We start from the raw sequence: 20,148 nt of genomic DNA on the forward strand, positions 1-20,148 counted from the left end.
GACTGCAAGCTCAGTGGACTCCTGGTTTACCGTCCCACACAGCATCCTGGGGATTCTGTGTCTCAGGTGCTTGGGGACAGTCAAGTGGAATATGAGGTCGCTCGCACTGTGCTTGAGCACAGCCCTACTCTGGGGAGAGCTCGACCTGGGGGTCGGTGGGGGCAGGACAACAGGACTCTGACTTTGGGGCCAACTGAGCGGGACTGACCAACCAGCAGCAGTCAGCTGGAAGACAATAAAGCCAGAAGAGGGGAAAGGATGGAGGGGCCACCCACTCAGGCAAAGCCAATCAGTCTGCTACAGACCCCATCTTCTGGGAGGGACAGTCACCAAGGTCCCATCTGACCCCTGGGTTCTCCCTTGGTGTTTGTAGACCCAGGACTTGCCATGGCCTGGCCCTTCAGCAGAAGCCAGCCACAGGTCTGCACATTGTTAGGGCAGTGGAGCCAGGGGTGTATTTGTCAACACATCCAGGGCCTGGCCCCCTGAAACAAGGCACCTGGCAGCAGATGGGAGCCTTTGCAGGCAACCTGAAACAAACTTTTCTGTACTTTCAGACAAGAGACAAGCTGGGGATCCCATCTCCATCCCCATGCCCCCTCCCCCACACTGGGCCAGGGCTGCCTCTCCACATCACCTCTGTGACATCATGAAACAATAAGGAAGCTTACCCCCTAATTGGCTGCCTGTCCCATGACTAAGATTCTAGAATCTCCAGACAGTATTTATGGAGCACCCCGACCCTGGTCTGAGGCCTGTTTGCCCTGAGCATTCACTGCTTGTGTAGATAATGCTCCTGAGCTCGATTGATTCAATGGCTAGTCAGAGTTCCCATGAGGCACAGGCAGCGCTACTGGCCCCATCAACTGATGGGGAGCCCTCAGCAGGGGACCCCCGTGATTCCTCCCCAGATCCAAATGTGGATTCAGGGGAGGCTTTGGAAAAGCAGGGTGACCAACCTGAGAGCCCAGATCCAGGCCTCCATGACAATCTGCCCCCACAGGTCCCGAACCCAGAAATGGCCAACGAGAATGAGAAAAACGCCAGCTTTGGGCTGTCCTTCCCCAGGAAGCTCTGGAGGATCGTGGAGGATGCGACCTTCACCTCTGTGCACTGGAATGATAAGGGAGACATGGTTGTCATCGAGGCAGATCTCTTCCAGATGGAGGTCCTCCAGCGCAGAGGCGTCAATCAGATCTGCGAGACAGACAGCATAAAGAGCTTCATTCGTGAACTGAACCTGTACGGGTTCAGAAAAATTCGCTCCTCAGGTCACTCTGAAAGAAGAAAGAAGTTGATGGTAATGTAGAATGCCCTTCTGGGGAGACTAGACTAGATGAGCTGAGGGCTGATGGGTTTCATTTCCCAGGAGAATGTTGTTCTCATGAGAGAGTGGTTAAGGAAAGAGGAGAACGCAGGGTCTGTCGTGTCCCGCCACCACCCCCCCTTAGGATCTTTGGTGGTGACGCCAGATCCTGAGGGGCCACTTGATGTCAGGGAGGGTCGGGAACACCTCAAGCAAGGATGGCCCCGGGGGAGCTCTAGGGAGTGACATTCCAGAACCTCATAACCTGCCAGGAATGAAGAGACCTTTTCTCCATACACATGCACGACCCGATGGTTGTGGGGAGAGTGCGGCAAGGAAGGGCTCTTCTCCCCTCTCATGGCTAAAGTGATTCATTTCCTTTCAGATCTATCGCAACTCCAATTTTCAGAGAGACAAGCCTCTACTCCTGCAGAACATACAGAGGAAAGGCAACCCCAGAACAACTTCTCAACCTGCCACTGGAACAACAGAGACCCCAAAGAGAAAGAAGCGAGTGATGGCGACCAGACACTCTCCCCGGCTCCACCACAACGAGTTCACCCAAGAGGTTGGCAACAAAGTCCAGAAGGGAATGCCCACTGCTTGCAGAACCCCCAGCCAGTGCTCATTTGTGTTTTCTGACCTTTGGTCTATGGGTAGTGTAGCCAGCCAGGTTGGGGGAAACCATCTCCCCAGTGAGCAGGGTGGCCCCAGTGGAGAAAGTCCATCCAACAGTGCCACATCTGTGTCCCCAGCTACTGCTGGAAGGGACAGTCCAGGGGAACTGCCTGAGAGCCCCCCAGTGTACCCAGATTACGAATCGGTGATGACTTTGTACAACACTTGTTACTCCATCCTGATGGCAGGCCTTTTAGTCATGGCCCCAGATGAGGCCCCTGAGTCAGAGGAGGAGCAGGGAGATTCCTCAGATCATAAGTGCACCCTCTGTGAGCAGGCCAAGAAAAAGCCCAATCCCTGAGCTGCCAGATCCCTAGGAACACTCAAAAGCACTCTCTTGTAATCAAAAATAGATTTCTGGCTCTAATAATGTAAAGCAAAACTCGACTGGAGTAAATAAACAATCAAGTGAGAACTGCAAACCTGTGTTCTTTCTATCTGCCCTTTGTATTCACACATGGCACAGGGTGAGCCAGATGAGGCTGGACGCCCATGCACCAGACAGGATCCAGTTCAGTCCCCATGGTCTCTTTTCATCTGAAACAGCAGCATTTCACAGGCTCATCCAAGGGTCTGACCCATGAGCTGAGCGCTGAGGTGAACCCAGGTTGGACTGGTTCCTGGGCCTTTCCTGTCACTCAGTAGATGGCCCAGCTGGGCTCCTGACCTTGGGGGTGTCACCTTCCATGTGTCATGCACCCTGCAGCAGAAGGGGCTCCTCCTGGGTATCCTGATGATGCCACAAGTTTCTGATCATCAGCTGAGCATCCCAGCTCCTGATCCAGGCCCCCCCTCCAGAGGCTGACTGGAAGGCAGGATCACCCCACCCGCCAAGGGCTTTGCAAACATATTACCCCAAACCCAAAGACAAGTGCAAGGTTTCAACAAGGTGAACACCAGCCATTGTCGCTCTGCCCTCACAGCTATACTTAGGAGCCTGTCTTTGGACATGAGGCGGCCAGGCACTGCCTCCAACACACACACTTTGACAGCCAAGGGACACTTTACAATAGACAAGGGTCATGTGCAAGGATAAACCGTGGCCTGTTTCTGGGCCTGCAGGCCTCTCTGCCTGCCAGTGCACAGCCCTGTCCCCAGCCTTACCCTGTCACCCCTGGGACACTGTTCCAATATCAGGGAGATTGGACCAGAACAGAGAGGGAAAAACATTAACCAGTTTCCTAACAACACATTTCTCTCAACCACACAGACCCAGCAGGGCCAAAACGAGTGGCAACGCCATCATTTCATAAAGGTCAAAGTCCCAGAGTCTTTTGCTGAGTTCAGAGCAGCATCCTGTGAGGGGAGTCCCTGCCCCTGGCCCCGCACCAAGTGGACACCACAGCATGGGGCTGATTCGGACAGAATCAGATGGGCAAGTCCAGAGCGCGGCAGTAACTGCATGGTATCAGCATGTGCTGGTCTCTTGGTCACTTTCCTCTCGAGAGTCCAGTCTGGACGGGCCTCCTGCCCAAAGAGGATCAGGTGCTCAGAGATGTCCACCTGGAAGGTGTCTCCCCTCCCACCTGCCCGCTGGGATGGGCTGCAACAGCCAGAGGGATTTGGCGAGCAGTCATATTACTTCTCTTGCAGGTCGGGTAGCAGGCCTTGATTCTCCAGCTCCTCCACCTGGTCAGGATCTAGGGTTTGGGGACACAGCAAAGTGCCCCCAATGACCACGAGACCTGTGTGCAAAGACAGGACACAGAATGAGAACAAGGTCATTCAAAGTTTCACCTGCTTGAGACTAACACCATATCATGGAGGGAACCCGAGGTGAACTGGGTCCTCTGGCTGAGCATTTTCGAGGGGCTCACCTCAGCAAAGAGAACTCGGGGTGAGGCCAAGTGAGGGAGGGTGAGAAATGAAAGGGAGAGGACTGGTGCTCCACGAACCCACCAGGCCATAGGCAGCTCTCAGTCTGCCTACTGCAGGCCGCGAGGACAGAGCAGGAGGGCCCCAGCAGGGGCCCACAGACATCAGGTCCCTAAGGGATTTACCAGCAGACAGGTGTTGCTGTGCAGCCTCACCCCTGGGAGTCAGGGGACTTGCTGCAGGCAGTGGGGGTGTGGAACCAAGCTAGGTGCTTTCCTGCCTCTCATGGTCTCTGCCAGGCACAGTAACACGTGTGGGGACACACAGAGACAAGTGCCATGTGCAGAGCTGGTTGTGCCCATGGCTCAGAGCACGAACAGGGACTGAGGCCCAGAGAGGTAGTAGGCACTTCGGGCCTCAGCCCCACCTACCCCACCAACTGGTTCAATAGAAAACAAACAAGCACAACCCAGCTGGGATCTAGGGCAGCATCACGGCCATATAGGCAGCGCGGGGCAGGGTGTCACTTGCCCACGATCACTCCACAGCCGAACTTGTCCCTGTCCTGCAGCAAGGCCTGGGTCTGGGCGGGGCTCATCCCCAGCCTCTGCTCCAGCATCTCCCACCAGGCTGAGTCTTCAGAGTCCCAGTGTGCGATGTGGATAGCCAGGGCACAGTGGCAGTGGCCACATAGCACGGGCCACCCCCACGTTTCCAGGGTCTTGACACCATTTAAGACAATACCCACATAAGGCTTTCCAAAGGACAGACAGCTGAACTTCATCCCCCAGGACTCCCAGGGCCTCATGTGTGGTTGCAGAAACACAGAACCACAAAGGCCGAAAGCCTGACATAATGATCTCCAAGTTCACAGTCCTGGTCTGGACCTCAGCCCCACGTGCCTAAGCAACCTCCAAGCCTGCTGACACAGAATGTGGAGGGTCAGAGAGGGCTGACTTCTTCCATCCATCTCCAAGTGGTCCACTGATAGGGGGTTGCTGATCAAGAGGACCCATTAATCACATGAAGTCCACGGCCTGGTGGGTTCCTGGACCACCAGCCCTCTCCCTTTCACTTTGCTCCCTCCCTCACTTGTCCTTGCCCTGAATTCTGCCATAAGAGTGGTATCATCTGCATATCTGAAGTTATTGATATTTCTCCAAGCAATCTTGATTACATCTCATGCATCACCCAGCCCAGCATTTCACATGATGTACTCTGCATGTAAGTTAAATAAGCTAGGTGACCACATACAGCTTTGATATACTCCTTTTCCAAATTTGAACCAGTCCGTTGTTCCATGTTGAGGTCTAGCTGTTGCTTCTTGACCTGCATACAGGTTTCTTGGGAGGCAAGGAAGGTGGTCTGGTATTGCCATCTCTTTAAGAATGTTCCACAGTTTGTTGTGACCCACATAATCAAAGGGTTTATAACATGGAAAAAGTAAATGTTTTTTCTGGAATTGTCTTGCTTTTTCTATGATCCAACAGATGTTGGCCAGTTGAACTCTGGTTCTGCTTTTTCTGAGTCCAGCTTTTACATCTGGAAGTTCTTGGTTCACATGCTGTTGAAGCCTAGCTTGAAGGATTTTGAACATTTTGAGCATTACCTTGCTAGCACATGAAATGAGCACAATTGTTCAGTAGTTTGAACACTCTTTGGCATGGCCCTTCTTTGGGATTGGAATGAAAACTGACCTTTTCCAGTCCTGTAGCCACTGCTGAGTTTTCCAAATTTGCTGGCTTTGCAGCACTTTAACAGCATCATCTTTTAAGATTTAAATAACTCAGCTGGAACTCTATCACCTCCACTAGCTTTGTTTGTAGTGATGATTCCTAAGGCCCACTTGATTTTAATTCCAGGATGTCTGGCTCTAGGTGAGTGATCACACCGCCATGATTATCTGGGTCATGAAGACCATTTCTGTATAAGTCTTCTGTGTATTCTTGCCACCTCTTCTTAATCTCTTCTGCTTCTGTTAGGTCCTTACCATTTCTGCATTTCATGTTTTAATACAATAGAGCTAGGATTTACTGAAAGGCAAGGCTGATTTTATTGCAGGTGATCCTCACATCTTGAACTGAGATACCAAGGAACTCATGAAAGGTCTCTTCCAAATAAAGACAGCAGTCAAAATTCCACCTATTCATTTTTTGCCTGTAATTGTTTGCTTGAGCCTGGTAAAAACACTGCTTTCATTCTTAACAGAAATTTTCAAATCTAAGTGATTAATATGCTCATTACTGTCTGTCATAGGCTGAATTGTGTGCCCCCCTCCAACTTAGCATGTTGAGGCCCTAACCCAACACTTCAGGATGTGCTTCTGTTTTAATATAGGGACTTTAAAAAGGTAATTAACATTGAATGAGGTCATATGAGTGAGCCCTAATTCTTCTGACTGTGGTCCTTATAAGAAGAGGAAGTTTGGAGAAATAAAGGGACACAGGGTTCGGCATATGCAGGGAAGTTACCATCTGAAGATTCAGGATGGAGACCACCATCTACAAGCCGAGGAGAGAGGCTTCAGGAGAGACCTGACCTGCTGACACCTTAATCTTGAAATTCCAGTCTTCAAAACTGTCAGAAAATGAATTTCTGGGGGCTTTCCTGGTAGCTCAGTAGTACAGAACCTGCCTGTTAATGCAGAAGACTCAGGTTCAATCCCTGATCTGAGAAGATCCCACATACTGAGAAGCAACTACCCCATGCACCACTACTGTTGATTCTGTGCTCTGGAACCCGTGGGCTGAAGCAGTTGTAGGCTGTGTGCCCTAGAACCCGTGCTCTGCAACAAGAGAAGCCACCACATGAGAAGCTTGTGCACTACAACTAGAGAGTAACTGCCACTTGCCACAACTAAAGAAAAGACTGTGCAGCAACAAAGACCCAGCACAGTCAAAATCAATTTCAAAAATTATTTTTAACAACAGAATTTCTGTTGTGCATGCTACCCAGTCTGTGACACTTTGTTCTGGGCAGCCCTAGCAAACTAATACCTGCTTCTTCTTTTGTACCTTTGCCTGTTCCTAGTGATGGAACTCCAGGAGAATTGGATCTGCTTGAAGGAAATGGGAGAAAAATATCTTTTGGGAGAAACAACATGTTTGCCTAAAAGCTCTGTCTCCTGGCCTAATATTTTGGAGACTTCCTGAGGAAGACTTGTGTGGCAGATCCTGCTCGCGTCCCGTCTGCCTTGTGGCTGCAGCATACACCAACCAGACACTACACTGCCAGCATCTCGTCAGTGGCTCAGAAGTTTTTTTCCTCGTGCCTGAAACCTACTTTGTCAGTGCTCAGGGCAGACTGAAAATGTCAGGGAATTGATGCTTTATGACCCATAGGAACTGGAGTATAAATACCCCAGGTCCTTCATCCTCAAACACGATAACTCAGATAACTCTCCATAGGCAGGATTAAGCTCCCTTAATCTTTCTTGAAATGCACCTTTTCTTGGCTCCCTTCCTACCTCTATGGAAGCTCTCCATGCTTCCTCTGCAAAGCACATCTCCAAAGGAAACTACTTGCTCTAGAATTCTTATTTTCAGGTGTGATTCTGGGGGACCCAGAACTAGATCCACCTGCCTTCTGTGTGTGCATATGAATCATCCATATTTAAAGATGCTGCTGTGGTTTCTAATTTAACAAGAGGATACACTGCTTTGGGGCTTTCCTGGTGGTTCGACAGGAAAGAATCTGACTGTCAATGTAGGAGACTCTGTTCAGTCCCGAGGTCAGAAAGATCCTCTGAAAAAGGAAATAGCAACCCACTCCAGTATTCTTGCCTGGAGAATTCCATGGACACAGGAGCCTGGTGGGCTATAGTTCATGGGGTCACAAAAATCAGACATGACTTAGTGACTTAACAACAACATTGCATCTAATTCTTTCTGTGGTAAGGTGATAAGTGGTTCAGTGGCTGGTGAATCCTGGAGCCTCTCTTTGCAGGAAAGAGTGTTCTAAAGTCCTGCCTTGTGGAAATGCCTTTGTGTCAAATCCACTATGCTGCATTTTTTTCTTCTATAAACACCAAAGCCCAATCTTTTCAGTAGTTATTGGCTTTTTTGGGAAAACTTTTGAAATGGAAGGATAATTGCTTTACAGAATTTTGCAGTTTTCTGTCATACATCAACAAAAATCAGCCATAGGTACACCCATGTCCCTTCCCTCCTGACCTCCCTCCAATCTCCCTCCTCATCCTACTCTTCAGTCTGTCTCAGAGCCCCTGTTTGAGTTCCCTGAGTCATACAGAAAATTCCCATTGGCTATCACATACATATGGTCTTGTAAATTTCTATGCTACTCTCTCCATACATCTCACCTTCTCCCTCCTCTCCTCCCCCCGTGTCCTTTTTGGCTTTGCTGAGCCTGCATTCTTTTATCACATCTCCGTGATGGGTAGGTGTGTCTGCATCAGGGTGTAGTGGTTATAATAATAACTTGTCTTCTGCCCGAGCTGCATGTTTCCTTATGGAGCTGGTCTAATATCTGCTGTGAAGTTTTCATGGTCCATGGCGGTGCAGCTGGGGAAGTTGCTTCTATACAGGAGTCCAAGCGACTATGAGAGAAACAGACTTCTGAGGAACAATGCAAGCTGCCCTGGGTGTGAAGTAAAGCTTCTGCTAAGCCCACTGACCCCAAACCCTTTCTCGTTGCTCTCAGGCTGGTGTTGAGCATGTCAGAGGTTGAGGTCCTCTCAGTGACTACTCAGAACAATGCTAAGGATGTTCCACATTGAGTAATGTTCAACCTTCTAGGCTCCCTCACCCCCCTGAAAACTGTTTACAGCCAGGCCCACAGTTCTTGAATGAGGAGTCCTGGGACAAGCCCGTGGATGAATGTGTTAGCCAGGCCTCACTGCATGTAACCTCTGCAGCTGATTTCCTGACAGGATCATTTGTCTTTGCCCCAAGAGGAAAGATTTTGTCCCAGAAGCTATTTCTCCATCGCATCTCTTATGAATCTTTTGCTATTAGCAAATTAATCCTAAGAAGTATTGCTGGCTTAAGGGATTTATGTGAGTGAGCCAGGGTCTACCACCATAGTGTTTAATCACCTTCATTGCCCTGTGATCTTCAGCTCACAGCCAAAGGCTAGAACCACAGGTTTAAAGGGTCATGGGCATCTCATTCCATGATCCCTGCCAACTTATTTACATTTTTCTCATTGACTGGTAAAAAGTAAATAGTAAAAGTGAATATTAACATCTACAGTTTAGGACTCAGTGAACTAAAATGGACTGGAATGGGTGAATTTAACTCAGATGACCATTATATCTACTATTGTGGGCAAGAATCCCTTGGAAGAAATGGAGTAGCTATCATAGTCAACAAAAGAGTCCAAAATGCATAATTGGATGCAGTCTAAAAAAAACAGTAGAATTATCTCTGTTCTTTTCCAAGGCAAACCATTCAATGTCACAGTAATCTAAGTCTATGCCCCGGCCAGTAAGGCTGAAGAAGCTGAAGTTGAACGGTTCTATGAAGACCTACAAGACCTTCTAGAACTAACACCCCAAAAATATGTCTTTTTTATTATAGGGGACTGGAATGCAAAAGCAGGAAGTCAAGAAATACATGTAGTAATAGGTAAATTTGACTTTGATGTATAGAATGAAGCAGGACAAAAGCTAATAGAGTTTTGTCAAGAGAACACACTGGTCATAGCAAACACCTTCATCCAACAACACAAGAAAAGACTCTACACATGAACATCACCAAGATGGTCAACACCGAAATCAGATTGATTATATTCTTTGCAGCCAAAGATGGAGAAGCTCTATACAGTCAGCACAAAACAAGACAGGGAGCTGACTTTGGCTCAGATCATGAATACTTATTGTCAAATTCAGACTTAAATTGAAGAAAGTAGGGAAAACCACTACACCATTCAGGTATGACCTAAATCAAATCCCTAGCGATGATACTGTGGAAGTGAGAAATAGTTCAAGGGATTAGATCTGATAGACAAAGTGCCTGACGAACATGGAGGGAGGTTTGTGATGCTGTACAGGAGACAGGGATCAAGAACATCCCCAAGAAACAGAAATGTTAAAAAGCAAAATGGCTGTTTGAGGAGGTCTTGCAAATCACTCTGAAAAGAAGAGAAGTGAAAAGAAAAGGATAAGAGTTCCAAAGAATAGCAAGGAGAGAGAAGAAAGCCTTCCTCAGCGATCATTGCAAAGAAAAAGAGGAAAATAGCAGAATGGGAAAGACTAGAGATCTCTTTAAGAAAATTAGAGATACCAAGGAAACATTTCATGCAAAGATTGGTTCGATAAAGTACAGAAATGGTATGGACCTAAGAGAAGCAGAAGATATTAAGAAGAGGTGGCAAGGATACACAGAAGAGCTGTACAAAAAAGATCTTCATGGCCCAGATAATCACAATGGTGTGACCACTCACCTAGAGCCAGACATCCTGGAATGTGAAATCATTTGGGCCTTAGAAAGCATCACTATGAACAAAGCTAGTGGAGGTGATGGAATATCAGTTGAGTTATTTCAAATCCTGAAAGATGATGCTGTGAAGGTGCTGCACTCAATATGCCAGCAAATCTGGAGAACTCAGCAATGGCCACAGAATTGGAAAAGGTCAGTTTTCACTTTAGTCCCAAAAAAGGGCAATGCCAAAGAATGCTCAAACTACCGCACAATTGCACTCATCTCACATGCTACTAACGTAATGATCAAAATTCTCCAAGCCAGGTTTCAGCAATATGTGAACCGCGAACTTCCAGATGTTCAAGCTGGTTTTAGAAAAGGTAGAGGAACCAGAGATCAAATTGCCACCATCCCCTGGATCATCGAAAAAGCAAGAGAGTTCCAGAAAAACAGTTATTGCTGCTTTATTGACTATGTCAGAGTCTTCGACTCTGTGGATCACAATAAACTGTGGAAAATTCTGAAAGAGAGAGGAATACCAGGCCACCTGACCTGCCTTTTGAGAAACCTGTATGCAGGTCAGGAAGCAACAGTTAGAACTGGACATGGACCAACCAACTGGTTCGAAATAGGAGAAGAGGAAGGCGGAGCTCTTCAAGCCCAGACATGCCCACCATGGCCAGCAATGCCCCAGAAGTGAGGCAGGAGAGATGGGCAGATTCTCCATAGCCCTTATGAAAGCCCACGTCAGATGACACCTTGACCTCGGCTGCTGGCCTCCTGAACCAACATGTTTTGTACTTTGAGCCACCAGGTGTGATCCTGATGTGACTGCCAGCAAATGAAGACAGAGGGTCAGCTCTGTCCAGACATCTCTCCGCAGGGGCAAGGGGGTGTGGGGGGATGGCTCTCTACTCCCAGCACCTCAGGCACACTCCTCCATGTCTGCACAACTTCATGTGTCTGTTTTCACCATTACATGGTGTCTGTTTACACTTCCCAGTTTTGGGGTTCCCACAGGTTACTGATGCTTCCCCCTGATGGAAGGAAAGGGAAAACTCATTTTGCTAATGCAGCCACTTGACATGACCACACACTCACTGACTAAAGAGTCATGCAGGAGGAGGCCCAGGGCACAGGACAAACCCCGGGGGTGCTGATACACACCAGCAAACTGCCTTCCCCAAAGGCTCACGTGTTCACTCCCCCAACCACAGGCAAGGGTGCCATGTCCTCATGCACTGGCTGGCCCTGAACATCATCATCTGATTGAACCTCTGTCCACCTGCTGGGTGATAAATGGTCACCCTCTTCACTGGGTGAACACATCCCAATGTTCCCTCCAGCCTCTCTCACCTCTTGTCCTGATACTGTGCACAGGCATGGTAAGTTCAAGTATTCCTGAAAGCTATTTCAATATAGGATGACTAGGTATAACTTGAATGTGTATAGAACTGGTTGGGAGCCCCTAAAATTTGTTTCTCCCAATCCAAACTACTTTATCTTGATTATTCTCCCCTTAGCCAGATTCCCAATATGCCTATGGTCACTGTATAGACACCCAATGCAAGAGCAAGAGTGATGGAGACAGCAGAATGGACATAGAGATGACTTGGGTCAACTGTGGCTAAACTACCTTTCGCTGATTTTACAAACCAGACAACTAGCATATACCATAATGCTAGGGCCCCTTCCAGGCCTAGAAATGCCAATGACTCTGAAGTTTAATCTTAAACTTCATTAGCTTTGTTTTTCATCTCTGTCTGGTCCAGAGACTTACAGAAGGGAAACCAAACAGTGAGAAAAAGCCTTGGGATTCAGATAACAAGGCAGAAGGCAGGATGGTACCTATCCAGAAGCAAGGATAAGGTAATCAGGATGATTTCCAGATAACCAGAATGTAAAAGTCCCTGGGAGTGTGGGACTTCTCTGGTGGTCCAGTGGTTAAGACTCCTCACTTCCACTGCAGGGGACATGGGTTCACTCCCTGGTCAAGGAACTAAGATTCCACATGCCTCACAGAATGGAGTCATTACAAATAAATAAGCAAAAATTAAAAAGACATCAACATTTACGGAGGGCTCAAAAAATTAAAAAAATTAAAAAGTACCTGGGAGTGAGTGACTAGCATGTGACCTAAGGAATGGAACAACAGCCGGAGCTGATACACTACACAAGGATCCAAAGTACAGAGCTGTTTTTCCTCCACTGCTGAGGTGAGAAACCTGGAATGACATTGGGTAGACACTGAGTGGTAGGAAGATGAAGCAGTTCAGGGGAGATGGGCTTCTGGCACCAACATCAGAAAAGAACCATGCTAGGCCAGCACAGAATCCAGTCTAGTAACACATAAAACAAAAAGACAGCTGTCATAGACAACCCTCTGAGTGTGTCAAGACTATATTCCCAGATGGTATAGTCATACCATCCAATGTGCACCAAGCTTGATAGGACCTCCTAGGTACCATGTTCCAGCCCCCACCCTCTATGGAGAAAGGGAGCAGGTCACTAGTGTAGGAGTCAGAACTGACCCCTTGGGGGTAGACTCCTGTCTTGCTACCATTCACTCCCTACCCACTCTGCAGTGTACTACTCAGAGCCCGCCTTCCTCTTCTTGCAGGGAGAGGCATCCTAGCACTTCAGATGTTTCTACAAAGAGTGGCCCTGCATCCAATGAGATTACTGACATACTTGCCTTGCTTACCTGCCTCGCACACACTGATGCCTGGGCGGGGCCCATCTCATCACCTGCCGAGTCCAGAGTGGTACAACAAAGTTGATGAGTGCTAAGTGACTCAAAGCCAACAGACAGAACTGGTACGTGCCTGCTCTGCAGAGGCAGCTCTGGGGACAGTACCAAGGTAAACTGGGTGGAGTCTTTATCCTCAGAGGGTTTGTGGTGTAACTGTGCATGCAAACACGTGCATGCACACACATACACACACAGAGAAGCCAACCAAGGTATCCTTGCACAAAAAGAGTATTATAGGGAAGGTTCTGGAAGGTTGCGCGCACGCACACACACAAACACACACACACAGAAATCGCCCAAAATAACCTTTCACAAAAGAGTACTATAGACAGGGTTTTGGAAGGTGGTGGGGAGGAAGGAATGGTCCTGAAGTCAGCCTCTGAGGCTTCAGGAGGACACAGGATGTGAGTAGGGAGGGATCTGCATTGAGCAGCAGTGTGGAGTGGAGGCAAGGCCATGACCATCTAGGAGGCAGGGGGAAGTGCTGCTCTGAGGAAGGGAGGAAGGCCCACGGTGGGGGTTGGAGCCCTGAGAAGCGTGGAGAGCAATGGCTGGACCTGGGCCCAGAACTGTTTACATTGACCTCATTTGACAGATGGGCAAGATGAGGCCAGAGCTTGGCAGGTATTCGAACACCAAGTTGTGGAAGTCAGGGGTCAACTTCCAGGAAAGCTGTGTTTTAGGATTCGTGGTTATACTACCAGGGTGGCCTAGGTGGCAGCAGCTGGAGAGGGATTAGAAATCAGCCTGTGTCATGTCACCAAGGGCCCTGGGTTTAAGAGAGCTCAGGAAGCACTGGATGAACAGGATATTCTTCCAGAAACTTCTTAAGGATTCTTCCTGAGATCCCTCTACTCCTAACTGCTGACTTTATGCCAGGGGGACCTGAGCGGGAGAAGGGTGACTGGGAAAATAGACTCTCATGCTTCGTTGAAGGTGTGCAAGGAAGGCTCAGGCACAGGCCCTCCACGTGTACCTGTGGTGACCCGAACACTCTGGGGATACAATGAGAAGGGAATGCCCTCTGGGTCAGTACTTCAGACACACACTGAACTCCATGGCACCTGTGCCACCATCACTGGCATCACTACTCAGAGATTCCAGACACTAGGAGCTGAGCCGTTCGGAAGGCTCCTTGTGCTCCACTTGTCTGGAGCTTGTCAGCAAGTTCCCCATCTTCTCCAACTTTGCAGATCCAACGCCAGGCACCAAGGAGGTGCTTACACACCTGAGAGTGAGGGGATCAAAGAAGGAAGGAAGGTGACTAGTGGCCATTAACAGAGCTATTGACAGACCAGTCACCAGATTGTCCACATCTGAAGGAGTGAGGTTGGGCACATTCTGTCTGTGCTTCTCATATGCCTGATGCTAAAGAAGCCCATCAACAAGTCCTGGGAACACAAACCCACCAGACTCTTCCCCTCACTGACTGACTACAAAAGGAACACCTCTGTGTTTGGATCCAGCCTCCCTGGTGTTCAGTCTTAACTTGCTTCCTCAGATGATGCACATGCCGCCTCCACCCTTATGGGAAAGTGGTCATCCTTCTTAATGAAGGGCTTGGGCAATACCACAGAGCACACACTGTTCTCCTTCCATATTCTGTAAAGGATACATGACATTTCAACACACTGGCTACTCTAGCAACTGAGCTTTTGTCTCCTTGCTAAAGTAGGTTCCCCACCTTAGCCATGTTGTTTCTGAATTGAAACAGACACAGACTGACAAGCAAAGCACTACAGACTGTCAAAGCATCCGGTCTTCTGGACACACACAGGAGGAGTCCCAGCAGAGTGCAGAAGACAGAGCACTCTACCAACACTGAACCTGGAACTCTCAACTCAATAATGGACAGAAAGGGTGGAGGCCACTTACATGAAGGTATCTTTCTAGATGCCATGTCATTAAGACTATCAAGAAAGCATATGCATGCCAGACACACCAACAGCTGCCCACAATTCTTTTTTTTTTTTTCTGGTTACTGTCCACAATTCTGAACCTTGACTTAGACCTAGAGTGTGGAGACAGGCCTCAGCCAGGGTCTGAAAGTAGGTCACTTGTTTCCATCAGAAGTTCCCTTGGAAAAGTGTCCATTAGCTTACCTTGTGGCTCAGATGGTAAAGAATCTGCCTGCAATGCAGAAGACCCAGGTTCGATCCCTGGGTCAGGAGGATCCCCTGCAGAAAGGAATGGCTACGCACTCCAGTATTCTTGCCTTGGAAATTCCATGGACAGAAAAGTCTGGTGGATTACAGTCCATGGGGTCGCAAAGAGTCAGAGATGACTCATCAACTAACACTTTGGCTATGATCCAGACTACAACCAAATCAAAGTGCAACTTTTCTTATCAAAGTGTAACAGCTTCTTAACCCAAATTGTGTTCTTCAGAAAATATTATACAGATGTTTCAGAAATAGTTGAGAAAAAAGTACTTCCTGACTCCTTCATATCCCAGGTCAATTTCCACATCTGTATAGTTGAGGATTTTGCACTTAGTAGAAACATTCATTCAACACAGATTTTTATTTATGGTGCAGTCAGAATAACAGTAAGAACTCCAAATGAAAGGATGTGAAACGTCAAAGGCAGTCTGTGATCAGAATCTTGCTTTTCAAAATGCTATCCATGGACCAGACACTTAGGCATCAATTGGGATCTGGTGAGAAGCACAGAATCTCAGGTCCCCCTCAGAACATATGAGTCAGAAGCCATATTTGACAAGATCACTCAGGGACCTGAATGCACACTGAAGCCTGAGATCTAGGTCACTGGTTTTCAAACTGTGTTCTGTGGCACACTTTGGGGGGTGCCTCTATAAGGAGTGAGCCAGGAAGAGATTAGGAAGAAGGGGCATGGGGAGCAGGCCTCACTTCAGCTGAGCAGCCTGCCTCTGATTTGTTTGGGAGGTTGAACACCCCCAGTCAGATATCCCATGGACACAAAGGTTGGAGAATCACTGTTCTGGACCAATCATCTCATTTTCTATGTGCACAACTGAGATCTTCCAAATAGCATAAAGGAATTTTACCAAGATCACATTATAGTCCCTTGAACACTGTTAGAGAATTCTGAAATTTAAAAAGCCTGGGAATCAAGAAAAATCTTCATATGCAGTGTTGCTGGAATAACCTCCCACCTGCAGAAGTAGAAGCAAAGACAGACCCTGAGCCCCAGTGAGAGACCACATTATGTTCAAGGCTATACCCTGGAAAAGCCTTGAGCAGTGTTTTGTGCTACCTGGTTTTCAACAGAGGAGAGAGACACCCAGAGATAGCAAGTGCCAAGGCTACACAGCAAAAGAAGAGCTGATGTCCAAACCCAGGTCTCTGGATTCCAAAGTTCAGGCTCTGGGTGATGTAATTTGCATCATGAGCAAAAATAAGCAGCCCCTCTATGTGCCCTATGCATTGGCCCACCCTATGAGCTACATGGACACACATCCACTCAAAAAAGTAGCTGTCTACCCTCACGGATCCGTAGGGTACAAATAATGGACTTCTGTGCCAGTGCCTGGGCTCCTGCTATAAGCTCAAGGCACAGAACATGCAAATTTGGTTGCTATTTCTTTGTGGTAATGAGAGTTAAGAATCCATTTTAATATCTATGGCTATGTATCTGACATCTCCATGCCTTGAGAAAATTAGAAAGATAAAGGCAGAAATGGACAGAGTAGAAAATGGGAAAGAAATGCTTTACAGTGTATTGACATATTAGGTTTAGCACCTCATTTTTATATTCATATCCTTCAAGCACTGCCTGGAGTTTCTGCCAGGGAAGCTCTTAGTACTAACCACCTTTAATTAAAACTGAAGCTGGAAAAAAAAAAAGACAATCCAATCAAAAAAAATGGTCAGAACACCTGAATAGACATGTCTCCAAAGAAGACACAGATGTCCAAAAGGCACATGAAAAGATGCTCAACACTCTTAATTATTAGACGAATGCAAATCAAAACTCCAGTGAAGTATCACCTTACACTGGAAAGAATGACCGTCATCAAAAAATCTACGAAGAATAAATGCTAGAGAGGATGCAGAGAAAAGGGAACACTTGTACACTGTTGAGGGAATAGTCAGTTGGTACACTCAATATGAAGAACAGTATGGAGGTTCCTTAAACAGCTACAAACAGAACTACCATATAATCCAGCAATCCCACTCATGAATATATACCAGGAAAAGACAAAAACTCTAGTTTGAAAACATACATGCACCCCAATGTTCATTGCAGCACTATTTGCAATAGGTAAGATATGGAAGAAATGTAAGTGCCCATCAACAGATAAATGGATAAAGATGTGGAACACACACACACAGAAACACACAAACACACACACACACAGAGGAATACTGCTCAGCCATGAAAAATAATGAAGTAATACCATTTGCGGAAACATGGGTGGACCTAGGGATTATCATACTAAGTGGAGTATGTCAGAAAGAGAAAGACAAATATTCTATGATATCACTTATTGATGGAATCTCAAAAGATGATACAAATGAAATTATTTGCAAAGCAGAAACAGACTCAGAGAAGAAACTTTTGGTTACCAAAGGGAAAAAGCAGGGGAAGGGATAAATTAGGAGTTTGGAATTAACAGATACACACTACTAGGTATAAAATAGTAGTACTGTGGTGCTGGAGAAGACTCTTTAGAGTCCCTTGGACAGCAAGGAGACCAAGTCAGTCAATTCTAAAGAAATCAAGCCTGAATATTCATTAGAAGGACTGATGCTAAAGCTGAAGCTCCAATATTATGGGCACCTGATGTGAAGAGCCAACTTACTGGAAAAGACCCTGATGCTGGGAAAGACTGAAGACAGAAGGAGAAGAGGGTGCAGAGGATGAGATGATCGGATGGCATCATGAACTCAATGGACATGAGTTTGAGCAAACTCTGGGAGAGAGTGAAAGATAGGGAAGCCTTCTGTGCTGCAGTCCATTGAGTCACAAAGTTGAAACACAGCTGAACGACTGAATACCAATGTATAAAATGCATAAATATGGTCCTACTGTATCTAACAGGGAACTATACTCAATATCTGCAATAACCTATAATGGAAAAGAATCAGGAAGTGTTTTATATATATAAAACACTTTATATATATATATATATATATATATATATATATATATATATACACATACACATTTTATATATATATATACTTCTTTTATATATAGATACTTTTATATATATAAAACACTTTATATATATATATAAAGTGAATCACCTTGCTATACACCAGAAATGGACACAGCATTATTAATCAACTATGTGAAAGTAAGTGAAAACCACTCAGTCATGTCCAACTCTTTGCTACCTCATGAACTATGCAGTAGACAGTTCACGGAATTCTCCAGGTCAGAATACTGGAGTGGGTAGCCTTTCCCTTCTTGTGGTCCTTCCCCCATTTCCCAGCCAAAGGGACCCTCTTCACTACAAGACCCAATCCAGATGGCAACTCATCTAAAAAGCCCTCCATGGTCCCTTGATATGAGTCAGCATCCATTTCCCCACTCTTCATGATCCCCAACCTCTGCCTCATTTCAGGCTCTACTCTTTACAGGTCTACCTGGAAGATGCACTCCAGCCTCCCCACCCCCAGCCTTGAGTGATGCAGAGGTGAGGAGACACTTGACGCCCTGCACAGTGGAGGAGCCTCTTGCACGACAGGTGTCCTTGGATTTGAATGCGCTTTGCCTTGTGAGGTCTGGCACCCAGACCTGCCCTCTCTCATCAGGCTGTACTTACACCGGTGCTAGCAGATGACTGGATAGCCAGCACACTGGAAGCAGTTCTCATCCCCAACCCGGAAGTTGTCTGATGCAAAAGACACCAAGAGCCCCTCCCACTAAGCTGCATGCATGGTGGAGCATGGTGCCACCCAAGCAAAGGCACTTGGCGTCCCGTGTGTACACACAGCCGCCACTCAGGCACCAATTCCTGGTGTCAGTTCTCCTGCTCTGTCAGTAGTGATCAAGAGGCCTCAGGCACGGTGATGGCCCGACCACCAGGGCCCACTGTGGACACCTCCAATACCTGTCTGTGCTCTGCACCTCCTGACAGGCTGGCAGGAACTGTCAGGTCAATATCGCATGTGAAGGGATGCCCTGCTCAACCCTGCCTGCTCCCTCTCCCCTTGATGGTGCATCCCCAGTCAGCCTCCAGTATCAACTCCCCCCCACAACCCATGAGAATGGCCTCATGAAGGACCCATCCTGAGAAGGCTGGCCCTGGAGTGGTCTGATGAGAGGTGGTGAGATGGGGCCTTGGTACAAGGTTGACATCCCCTGCCCCACTGGTTATGAGGACCCATCCTGGGGGTAGTCTGTGGTGCACTCAGCCCTGGGCTCAAGGCCACAGCCCAGCTGCTAGAACTTTCGCTGGACTAGTGGGGGAGAGGAGTTTCCAGGTAAGTGAAAAGATCCAAGTGTGTGGAACGTGGGAGGAATAGAGGAGAGTGGATTCTTTGCTTTGCTGTCTGCAGGGGGATGACCTGCCTAGGATGAAGTACAGTGAGACCCAAGGTTGGGGGGGGGCAGGGTCTCCCTGGTAGCTGCCAAAGCTTCAGGCAGTGGACAAACATTGGCCCAGGATTCAACAGGAGTGACTGAACCTCAAAGAGACTGAACATTCTACCAAGGCAACCTTGACCCGCTGGCATCAGATGTCCTCTCAGGAAAATATGCATCCCTGACACAAGGGCCAGGGAGACTGGGAGGCAGGCCCCAGAAGACCATGACATCCCAGACATCTTTGAACTTCTGAGCCTGTGGCAGCAGCCCACCTACCCCACCCCATAAAGAGCTAGTGCCCCCCCACCTCAAAGGGAGCCAATTTGACCAGAGTCTTCTGTCACAGGTGCCCTCCTTCCCAGGAAGCAGGGGAGCTGGCCACTCCAGTCTGCGGCAGGACCTATAGCACTACCAGCACGAGACCCAAAGAACCACAGGAAGAGCTGGTCACCTACTTCCAGGCCACCAAGTAGAGCGAAGTCACTGTGCAACACAGGCCAGGCTCATCAGGCCTGGTGATGGAGGAGATGGACGACACACCCCTCCCCCCATGCCTGCTGCCCAGGGACTGCAGCAGGGAGCACAAGGTCTCACTGAGCAGCCAGGAGCCAGGGACCATGACGATGGCAGCCACTTCCCAGGAGGCTGGCCATGCCCCACAAAGTTGGGCATGTGATCAAAGCAACGCAGCCTCCTGG

General features: G+C 47.8%; 1 protein-coding gene across 1 annotated transcript; it reads left to right on the forward strand.

Moving 5' to 3' along the window:
* The first annotated feature begins 814 nt into the window (after positions 1-814).
* Positions 815-2,285, forward strand: LOC136153231 (heat shock transcription factor, X-linked member 3-like). Its single transcript, XM_065914854.1, has 2 exons — positions 815-1,300; positions 1,692-2,285. The coding sequence occupies exons 1-2, from the start codon at positions 815-817 to the stop codon at positions 2,283-2,285; spliced, it is 1,080 nt and encodes a 359-aa protein (XP_065770926.1).
* Positions 2,286-20,148: the final 17,863 nt, after the last annotated feature.

The sequence above is a fragment of the Muntiacus reevesi genome, chromosome X (genome assembly GCF_963930625.1).
Source record: "Muntiacus reevesi chromosome X, mMunRee1.1, whole genome shotgun sequence".
NCBI lineage: Eukaryota > Metazoa > Chordata > Mammalia > Artiodactyla > Cervidae > Muntiacus > Muntiacus reevesi.

Excerpts from the sequence above, each read along its gene's own strand:
- LOC136153231 (XM_065914854.1), top strand. The coding sequence starts at position 815 with ATGGCTAGTCAGAGTTCCCATGAGGCACAGGCAGCGCTACTGGCCCCA. Across the intron at positions 1,301-1,691 it reads AAAGAAGAAAGAAGTTGATG|ATCTATCGCAACTCCAATTT; the intron begins GTAATGTAGAAT and ends ATTTCCTTTCAG.